The sequence below is a fragment of the Ammospiza caudacuta genome, chromosome 8 (assembly GCF_027887145.1).
Source record: "Ammospiza caudacuta isolate bAmmCau1 chromosome 8, bAmmCau1.pri, whole genome shotgun sequence".
Taxonomy (NCBI): Eukaryota; Metazoa; Chordata; class Aves; order Passeriformes; family Passerellidae; genus Ammospiza; species Ammospiza caudacuta.
Window position 1 is genome coordinate 6,856,273 of NC_080600.1, and position 11,213 is coordinate 6,867,485.

Genomic DNA, 11,213 nt, shown 5'->3' on the forward strand with positions numbered 1-11,213 from the left:
CCCATCCTGTGCATCCCTGGTGTCCAAACCCTCCTGGAGCTCTGGCAGCCTCAGGGCTGTGCCCATTCCCTGGGGAGCCTGGGCAGTGCCCAGCACCCTCTGGGGGAAGAACCTTTCCCTAAAATCCAACCTAAACATCCCCAACACAGCTCCAGCCATTCCCTCCGGTGCTGTCCCTGGCCACAGAGAACAGAGATTGGAGCTGTCCCTCCACTGCCCTCTTAAGAAAGCTGGAGACAGGAAAAAGGAAAAGGGAATGGAAATAGACAGAAAAATTGGAAAAGAAAAATCCTTTTTTGGTTTTTTTTTGGTGCAGGTTTGACTGGGAATGACGAGGCATCCCACAAAGCAACTTTTCCCTCATTGCTGAAGGAATGCAGCGGCGCAAAATGCACTCCCAGCCACTTCCACCTGGCATCCTTTATTCCAGCCTGGGAGCTCCATCTCCTGGAGAGAGCTCACAGCGCACCCAACAGCTAAACTCGGGATAAAAACGGGAACTAACCTGGGATAATTTGTTTCCCCGAGTGCAGCCTATGCCTCCGACCAAGACCATGTTGGGCATGAGGGGCCTGGGGTACTCAAAGACAAAGTCGTATTTCATGAGCCAAACAGCAGCGTGGCTGAACAGCTCGGGCACGGTCACCTCCCGCTGCAGGAACTCCCGGATCAAGGGATCGTAGGGGGAATAAAGGACAGAGCAGGCCAGGGAGCTGCCCAGGGTAGCCAGGAGGTTGCCCAGGCGCTGCCCGAAGGACATGCGGTCCGTGGAGCGCGTGAAGAACCGCGGGACATAGGAAGGAGGGCTGGGACACATTGTGGCCTGGAATTCCACGCTGCACGGCAGCCCCCGCAGGAAGTACACCGAGGGCAGGGACAGATGTTCTGCCAGTATCTGCCCACATGGGAAGAAGGGATCCATAAAGATGGCATCAAATTTGCTTCCTTCGAGGTACTGGATCAGCTCTTTGTCGGACAGCAGACGCTTGCAGGAATCCAAGAACATGCTTGTAAAATTGGCAATTTTGGAGAGTTTTTTCAAGAAGGGCTGAGGTGTGAAACTCCTGTGGCCCATCTCTTTAAATTCTGCCTCCACAAACTCCTTGGTGTAGGACACAGGGTAGGTTTTCAAGGTGTAAATTGGGGATGAATGGATCCGCAAATTTATCTCCGGCGCAACCACCACGATTTCGTGTCCCTTGTCCCTGAGCTTCTCTATGACCGGGAGTGTGCTGAGCCAGTGGCTGCCATCAATGGGTATGACCAAGAGCTTCCCACCTTCACCAGAAGTCCACAGCAGCAGGAAAAACACAGCCCAAGAGGCAAGAGAAAGAAATCCTGGCTTTGGAGAAACCATTTCTCCAGTGCCACTAGCGAAGTTATAAACGGCGGTGAAACTGCAGCTGGGGATGAGGAGTGAATCACGGGGTGCTTTCCACTTGAATTTTAACTAAGGTGGGTTTTTAATTTTTAACAGGCAGAAATTGGGGTAATTTTTAACTGTGGGTAAATATTGGTTTTATCATCTGTTCACAGAGAAGGCTTTCAGTGAGTGGCTGCCGTGAGGTGAAGCTGAATGTCTGGACTGACACCAGGAGGGAGGAGTGACCAACAGCCTGTGGGGCTGAGAGGCTGAATGAGAGCCATGAATGGGCTGACCAGCAATCACTACATCATTAACATCCAGTTAATGATCAACCCACTACCTTGAGTCCACTGCACTGATTGGACATGGAACTCGGCACAAATCTGACCTTTGGATTGCTTTGTGCCCCCAGAGTGTAACCAAGGAGCTAAGATTGACAGAGGTTTGATAAGAGGGGGTTGTAAAGGTTTATCTCCAGATTTGTTGCTCTATCACAGCAGTTATCAAAGTGAAAGCCCTGAATTTACAGTAGTAAATGTATTGTAAGCAGAGCAATAACTCCTGCTGTCACAACACCACAGTGTCTGAAAGCAGAATAACCCAGGGAAATCTGCACTATTTGCACAGCACAAGGGGAATCTGAACAAGGGAGAGTAGTTACAATCCTGAACGCTTCCTTTCCCAACCATCCTCTTATTTGCTATCTTGCACGGTTGCTCGCACAAATCCAGAGGCAGCAGAGCTCCCTCTGCTGTCTTTGCACACCCCTAGTTCTGGGCTGTAAGTGCACATGGAATCATGAAATATCCCCTGGCCCTGTACAGACAGCCCCAACAATCCCACCCTGCGAATCCCTGAGAGCATTGTCCAAACACTCCTGGAGCTTTGGCAGCCTTGGGGCCATGCCCATTCCCTGGGGAGCCTGGGCAGTGCCCAGCACCCTCTGGGGGAAGAACCTTTCCTAAAACCCAGGCTGATCCCCTCTCCTGGTGTTCTGTGCTTCGCCCAGCTTCATGTTCAGTGTCACAGCAAAAGCGCCTGGGTATATCCACAGAGTTAATTCTGTATTTCCAATTTTTGTTCAATCAAGTCTCCTGCAATTACCTGGCATTCCACATTCCTTAGGGATAGTAAATCCTCTGACCTAGAATTGTTTTGTCATTTGGCTGGACATAGAGCGTGCCACGAGAGATGGTGACCACTCAGCCTATGATCTCCTGGAGAAAAACCCTTCAGCAAGCCTTGTGATCATCTCAAAGCCTAAGATTCCCACTCCCATGCCATCCTTGGATTTGATCACACCCTGCCTCAAGTACACAAATATCACTACAGGAAACACTTGAAGCAAGCACATGCTGAACAAGCACCCTCAGGGTAAGCAGCGACAAACCTTTGAGAGTGGCTTCTTCTGCAGACAGTTGATGCCTCCAACATAGACCATGTTGGGCATTATGGGGCGCGGATACTCAAAAACAAAGTCGTATCTCATCAGCCACACTGATGCCTGGCTGAACAGCTCCTGCATCGTCACATCCCTGTGCAGGAACTCGGAGGCCAAGCTCTCGTATTTCAAATAAAACAGGTGGCAAAGCAAAGGCTCGGAGAGCCCGATCAAGAAGTTCTTCACTCGCTCTGGGAACGCCATGTGGTCGGAAAGAGATGATAAAGTCTTGGGCACGTAGGATACAGGGCTGGGAGACTGCACGGCTTTGTAGTCTAAGGTGCAAGGAAGGCCACGCATGAAGTACACAGAGGGGAGGGAGAGATACTCAGCCAGGATGGGCCCACAGGGCAGCACAGGGTCCATCATTATGGCATCGAATTTGCTGTCCTGGAGGTACTTCATGAGCTCTTTGTCAGATAAGAGATGCCGACAAGCAGAAGTGAACATGTTGGTCAGCTCTGTGATGTTCCTGAGTAAAAGTGAGAGCGTTAGACTCTCAAAGCTATTTTCCCCCAACTTCTGGTAGTATTGGTCCACAAACTCCTGGGTGTAAGGCACTGAATACGTTTTGATGGTGAAGGACTGGGAGCTTTTCAAGAGCAAGGCAGCATCAGGAACCACGGCCACGATTTCATGCCCCTTCTCCCAGAGTTTCTCCAGGACCATCCGCATGCTCAGCCAATGACTTCCATCCTGAGGCACCACCAAGAGCTTCCCACCATCTGCCAGACTCCAGAAAGCAAGGAAAAGCACAAGCCCAGCATGTACCTGATGCTTCCACATAACTGTCATGGGGGCAGGCAAAGAAACAAACTGCTCCTCCTTGTGTTGTTCAGCAGCATATGAAGAAAAAGCTCCTTGTACCTCATTTATATTGTGGTGGACATCAATGTTTTATCTCTACAAAATGTTTACTGATACAAGTTACTGGAGTTCAAAGACCATATTGCTGATAAAAGCCTTGATTAAAGTGCTATTAAGGCACCTATGCTTTGCTATTCATTTAGGTTATCTCAGATTATTCACAATAACCAGTAGAAAAAGCAGTTGTCATGGAGGGGTTTTGCTGTGTCAGGGTTGTTTCAAGTGACTCACTGTGCACTCAACTGACCCGGGCCAGATTCAAATCAGTAATCAAATTTAAGGCCACTCCACAGAGCTTATATCACAAGAATTGTGTTGCACTGTTGACAAGCAAGACCTAACCCCTAATCTTTGCTCAGGAAGGTGACTGGAGTTCACAGAGAATGTCCTCCATAGCAAGCTGGAGCTGGCACATGGAGCAGCAGAGTCACCAAAGTTTGGGTAACACATTAACCAACCACCTTTCACCTTCTTAGCAAAGCAGTGATAGAGCAGAAAGCACAGTTTGTGCTCAAGAGGGGCCATCAGAGTTCATAGGTGAATGGCTCGAGGCTAAACATCTTTCTGAAAAGCAATGATACAGCAGAATATGGGGCTCTTGCTCAAGAGGGGCCACGGGAGTTCGGGGTGAGAGGCTACAGGAGAAATAGGTTTGAAGGCGCTTAATAACAGTCCCTTTCCCAAATTTCAGAAGTCTTAGCTGTGGTACATGGTATGTGGAAGTCCATACTTCTGGACAGAAGGGCCTGGCCAAGCAGATCTCACCTGCCATTAAGGCATATTCCACATGGGCAGGGAAAAGCTGGATGCTAAAAGTTTGCAAGTTTACAAGAGCAACACAAGATACAGGAATGGTACCTGGACAAGAGCTGGCTGGAGAAGACAGATTCTTTTAGATCCCCCAACCAAGCACTCCTGAACAGAGTGAAATCTGATCAGTTTCTGCAGGCCTGGAAGGGTTCTTTTGGAGCAGGTAGGAATGATTGGAAATCTGATCCATGAAATGGCTACCTTTGCCAAAGGTACCTGAGTGTGATAAATACACTTCCAAAGCTAATCCTAGGTGTTATTCCAAGATTAAGACTAAGTGTTTCCTAAAATGTTTATTTGGAGAGGAGGTCTTCCATGTGGCCAATTAAAGAAAAGGGGTTCTTAAAAGCCAGCAAGAAGGACAGTAATGTTTATGGAAAATGCACTAAATAGGAAGGAATTTCAGACATTGGGGGGAGGTTTAGATCGGATATTAGGAAAAAATTCTTCATGGAAAGGGTTGTCAAGCACTAAAAGGGGTTGTCCAGGGGAGTGGTGAAATCACCATCCCTGGACAGGGCCCTTGGGGCCACGGTTTAGTGGTAGACTTGGCAGCGCTGGACTAATGGTTGGACTCAGATTTTAGAGGGCTTTTCCAATTTTACAGCTCCATAACTTGATGCAGTCCCATTCTGCAGCTGGTGAAGCAGAACTGTGCCTCTAGCTGGCAGTGGGGTAGCACTGAAAGACCAAAAATGACAGGAGGTGGAGGGAAGGGATTCTCACCTGCCAGGGGTGCATTTTCTGTGGTAAAAAGATCTCAAATAATGAGGTGATGCAGCATTCAACAAGCCTCAAGGTGGCAGTACATACTCAAGTAGTGAGCTCAGAGTTGCAAAAACACTCTCACTCTGCATAAAGGCCTCTCAAATCCTGGTATTTGGTACCAAATCACTCCCACCTAGTTAAGCTCTGCTAACATTTCAGCCAAACTTGTATCATCTGTGAGACACTAAAACAAAACCCTATAAAACAACACTAAAGAGGTAAGAAAACCCCCTCAACCCAAACCCTTGAGGACAAGCTCAGAAAAGTTTGAAAAAAAAAAAAGAAGTTCACAAGAGTTCAGCAAAAGTTCATAGAAGTTGTGACACTGGATTTTGAGCAGCACATGAACACCCTCCACATGTTTACGAGTGCAGAGACCGAAGTCCACAAGCCCAGCCCATTCCAAAGGTGAGACAGCCGGAGCAAGTCAAGCAAAAGTACAGAAATGAGTGCCAAGGTTGTAAGCTGGAAACAGTACAGCAAATATCTGAGCTAATGCAATCCATGATTATCTCTCCTGTAAGCCTACAAATCCTGGCAGGCAGCCCGTACCTCTTATTAACCCCCTAAATCCCTTTTAAATTCAGAGGGTTTGTCTACAAAAAAGAAAATCTGCACCTCTTGAGTGGCTGATTCAGGTTTTTTTGGGCCATGGTGTGAAAAAATACTCCCCTTTGTTTGCTCTAAGCTTGTTGCATTTCAGTGTTATTCATAGGACAAATATTGGGAAAAACTATGTGTAACCCTTGTGCCTTTAGCTATTATTTTCCAGATTTTCCAGACCTCTGCCATAATTATCATAGGTTTAGCTGTGCACTTTATTGCCTCTCTGCTTTTCTAGCCTGAGTGCCAAGTTTGAATAGTCTTAAAAATCCTCCATTTTTTCTGTGTGAGATTGAGCTTTTTCTGAAATATCGGACTTATCTCAGCATTCTGTAAAGCAAATATCTGAAAAACCCAATAGGAATAGTTATTATTAAAAATAGAATCCATGAGGATACTCTGCATACCCCAAAATCTATTTGAAAGCACATTAAAAAGCCAGCTGAAATGAATTCATTTTAGAAGAATAAAGTAACTTATACTTTGTTTTTTCGATGTTGGATATAAATTTAACTATAGAGCACAACTGGCCTGGGATATACAAGCTGGAAAAATGGGCCTATAAAGCCCTCATAAAGGTCAGCAAAGGCAGATGCAAAGTTGTGCCTCTGGAATGTTGAAAGCGAAGGAAGCCAACCCACCCTGTCGTTGATCAGCATTGACTTCGATTTATTGATTAAATCAGCCACTTTATATAACAGTGTTAATTAACTTCATGCATATTGCAAAATTCGAGCTCACGATAGGTTACAGAGAAAACTCTAAACCCCTCCTTTTGTTTTACAATACCTGTGGTTTGTTTATTGAAAACAGGACCAGTGTTCTCAGAGAGCCCAAGGACAGAATGTTTGACTGTTATGGGAAGACTGTCTGAGAACCTTATTGTTTATCAAGTGGTGCTTGAGAGAGCCTAATTATTTATAGAATCAAGCCTGGGAAATGCTTTACAACTACCTTTTACTTTTCCCTCAGCTGTATACATTCATGGCCTCTTTCTTTAAGCCATGCTAGAACCAGACTCTCCACACTGGAACAGGATAATTTCATGCCACAAGACAGGTGCACAACAGCTTGAATGCAGGAGATAACAAAAATTTAAAGAAAATAAATGAGATTAACAGTGACAGGACAAGAGGTAAAAATCAGTGCAACATGGAAAATTCAAACAGGATTCAGGAATCAATTTGATATAATAAAGTGTGTTCTCTTAAGGAGATACATGAAATTTGACAAGAGAGAGAAAGGAACAACCTGACCTGGACATATTCTGATAGAAAGTTCTCGGAGAAGACTTTAATGTCCTTCCAGGTAACAATGTTTTATGAGTTTATGATAAGTCAAAGCAGAGAGGATCCTTCTTTAAGGAAAAAAAAAATAAAAAAAAAAAAAGACAGAATTGCTGAGGAGATCAGACAGAGGATAAATGGAGTGCTCCTCAAATCAAAGTGTGTCTTGCACCACATCAACAGCCTACTCCAAAGCCAAAGCTGCCTTGAGCAGGGAGCACAGAGCCAATGGTGATTCTACCAGAGCTAATTCCATACACAATATTTTCTCCAACTTTCTACTCTGATAATCCTTCCCAGATACCAGAACAAGCACCCCCCTGCAAAGCACGAGCAGTTTGAAATCCTCCTTTCTAATGAAAGCTGTGTTTCAGCTTCCCTAAAATTTCCAAAGCCTGCAAGAAGAAGAAGAGAAAACAGAGCGTGACCCACCTGACTTAGCTTCTTGTAAGCACAATTTACTCCACTAATCAGAACCATGTTGGGCATCAAGGGCTTTGGGAAGTGCAAGACAAAGTCCAGCTTCATGAGCCAAATGGAAGCCGGGCGCAGGAGATCCGGCACGGTCACCTCCCGCTGCAGGAACTCCGAAGCCAGTTCTGCATAAGGTTGGAAGACAACGTCGCAGAGGAAGAAATTGGGGATGTCATAGAGCATGTTCTTCACTCGCTGGAGAAAGGTCATGCGGTCTGTAAGGTCTGTAAATACTCTGGGGACATAGGAAGGGGGATTGGGGCACTGGGTGGCTTGATATTCCAAACCACATGGAATTTGCTGCAGGAAATACACGGAAGGCAGGGAAAGATACTCGGCCAATATTGCCCCACAGGGGAGGATAGGGTCTGTGAGGATGGCATCAAACTTGCTCTCCTCAAGGTACCTGATGAGCTCCGTGTTGTGGATTAAGTGTGAGCAGGTGGCCAGGAACAGAGCAGAGGTCTTCTTTGCCTGTTGGTACTGTCTAATGACTCTTTCCAGAAAAGGTCCTCCTTTAAATAAATCCATAACTGACCCTTTGAAAACTTTATCCATCTCTTCCCGAGTGAAAGGCACTGGGTACGTTTTCATCACAAAGCTCTTTGATGGTTTGATCTGCAGGGAGACTTCGGGTGCCACCACGACCACCTCGTGTCCCTTCTGCTGGAGCATGTCCAGCACCTCCCGCATGCTGAGCCAGTGGCTCCCGTCCACCGGCACCACCAGGAGCTTCCCAGCAGCAGCCAGACCCAGCAGGGACAGGAGCAGAAGCACAGCTGGTGGAGAAGCACTCAGTCCCGGGGCCATTCCTGCAGGGATCAGCTGAGAGCCTCCAGGGAAGGAAACCCGCGGCAGCACAGGAGCTCCGGCGCTCGCTCCGCGCTTCTCAGCAATCTCTGCCACAGCCCAACTTTGTATCCTTGCTTTATCTGCTATGTGGTAAATGTGTAATCACTGCTGTGATAAAAGACTGCATAAACAGCAGTAGAGTTCAGGCAGCTGATAGATGAGGTGGATGCAACTGATAAGCCTCATGTTTTTATTAATCTTGGCAGCTCTGTCACCTTAGAGCACCACCAGCCAAGCCAACAGAGCCCTGTTCAGACTCCTCAAATTTGTTACTAGACTGCAAACAGTCATTATCACCATGGCAAAACTTTCCTAGATCTACCAGCAAACTGAGGGGCTGCTTCTCAGCCTGAGAATCCCCATCCTGCCACCTTCCTCCAGATTCCAGCTTTGGAAATACCCAGGTGAAAAAACACAAAAAATTCACCAACAAAGAAAGACGGAGAGAGGCAACAAGGACAGAAGCCTGAGGTGCATTCCTCAGTAAACACCAGAACCAATTACAGCTACAATTTGTGAATAAGGAATTGCACCTGACTGCATGCCGTTGACAGCCCCACAGATCAATTTGTAACTCACTAAGATAGTACCAAGTTACAAAAAGTCACACAATGTAGCTCTGAATATGAGAAATGAAAACAGCAAATGCAGAGCACACTTTAGAGGTAAGAAAGTACAGGACTGCTGCCTACAAATGGAAAGGGAGAGAAAAATTCAGGAACATTCATCCAACCACTCAACATGGGAAGGCAATTCCCACCTGCAACACAAGGTTCAAGCCTCCTGAACACAGAAATTACATCACAGCGCAAATTAAAATCAAAATGTGACCCACCTGAGGCAGCTCCTTGTGAGCACAGTTTACTCCTCCTATTGGAATGATGTTGGGCATCAAGGGTCTTGGATAGTCTAGCACAAATTCCATCCTCAGGAGCCAAACAGAGCCCTTGCGTAAGAGATCCTGCACAGTCACCTCCCTCTGCAGGAACTCTGAAGCCAGTTTTGAGAATTGGTCAAAGGCAAAATTACAGAGGAAAAGGTTTTGGGTGTCAAAGAGCAAATTCTTCACTCGCTGGAAAAAGGTCATGCGGTCGGTCAGGTCTGAAAATGATCTGGGCACATAGGAAGGAGGATTGGGACACTGAGTGGCTTCAAAATCTAACCCACATGGGATTCCTCGTAAGAAATAGATAGAAGGAAGGGAAAGATGCTCAGCCAGGATCACCCCACAAGGTATTACAGGATCTGTAAGGATGGCATCAAACTTGCTCTCCTCAAGATAGCGCATGAGCTCTTTGTTTTGCAGTAGATGTTCACAACTGCTAACTGCCAAATTACCAAGTCTTTTCATATGCTGGTACAATTTAGGAAATCTTTCCAGGAAAGATCCTTCTTCTAATGAAGCATGTAGAAATGCCTTGAAATCTTCCTCCATCTCTTCCTGTGTGATGGGGCCTGAGTGCCTTTTCATCATAAAGTTATTTGATTGTTTGATGTGCATGGAGACTTCAGGTGCCACCACGACCACCTCGTGTCCCTTCTGCTGGAGCATGTCCAGCACCTCCCGCATGCTGAGCCAGTGGCTCCCGTCCACCGGCACCACCAGGAGCTTCCCAGCAGCAGCCAGACCCAGCAGGGACAGGAGCAGAAGCACAACTGGTGGAGAAGCACTCAGTCCCAGGGCCATTTCTGCAAGGATCAGCTGAGAGCCTCCAGGGAAGGAAACCCGCAGCAGCACAGGAGCTCCGGCGCTCGCTCCGCGCTTCTCAGCAATCTCTGCCACAGCCCAACTTTGTATCCTTGCTTTATCTGCTCTGTGGTAAATGTGTAATCACAGGTGTGATAAAAGGCTGCATAACCAGCATCAGAGTTCAGGCAGCTGATAAATGTAGGGGATGCACCCGATAAGCCTAATTTTTTTATTAATCCTTGCAGCTCTTTCACCTTTGAGCACCACCTGCCAAGGCAACACAACCCCTTCAGACTCCTCAAATTTGCTGCTAGACGGCAAAGAGCCATTATCACCAAGCCAAAATTTTCCTAGATCTGCCAGCAAACAGAGGGGCTGCTTCTCAACCTAAGAGCCCCCAGCCGGCCACCTTCCTCCAGATTCCAGCTTTGGCAATACCCAGGTGAAGAAGCACAAAAATTCCACGGCAAAGAAAGACGTAGGGAGGCAACAAGGACAGAAGCCTTAGGTGCATTTCTCAGTAAGCACCAGAACCAACTACAACAATTTGTGAATTAGGGATTGCACCTGTCTGCAAGGCTTTGACAGCCCCACAGACACGTTTTTTACTCACTAAGAGAGTACCAAGTTACACAAAGTCACACAACACACACAGTGTAGCTCTGAATATATGAAATGAAAGCAGCAAATGCAGAGCACATTTTAGAGGTGACAAGGCAAAAGACTGATGCCTACAAATGGAAAGGGAGAGAAAAATTCAGAAGCATTCATCCAACCACTCAACATGGGAAGAAAATTCCCACCTGCAACACAGGGTTCAAGACTCCTGAACACAGAAATTACATCACAGCACAAATTAAAATCAAAGTGCAACCCACCTGAGGCAGTTCCGTGTGAGCACAGTTTGCTCCTCCAATGGGAATGATGTTGGGCATCAAAGGCCTGGGGTACTCTAGCACAAACTCTGACCTCAAGAGCCAAACAGAGCCCTTGTGAAAGAGATCCTGCACGGTCACCTCCCGCTGCAGGAACTCTGAAGCCAGTTTTGAGAATGGG

General features: G+C 46.7%; 1 protein-coding gene across 6 annotated transcripts in view; it reads right to left on the bottom strand.

The window, feature by feature from the left end:
- LOC131560491 (UDP-glucuronosyltransferase 1A1-like) overlaps nt 1-11,213 on the bottom strand; it is a 79,640-nt gene that overhangs the window by 7,347 nt on the left and 61,080 nt on the right. The window contains exon 1 of one of the 6 annotated variants that reach the window (XM_058809260.1): nt 9,303-10,154. The exons of 3 other annotated variants lie outside the window; for them this stretch is intronic. In XM_058809260.1, coding sequence (XP_058665243.1) covers nt 9,303-10,154 — 852 coding nt within the window. Of the gene's footprint in view, nt 1-505; nt 1,358-7,573; nt 8,426-9,302; nt 10,155-11,213 lie in introns of those variants that run through there. 2 more of the 6 variants (XM_058809259.1, XM_058809257.1) reach the window with 2 other exon arrangements.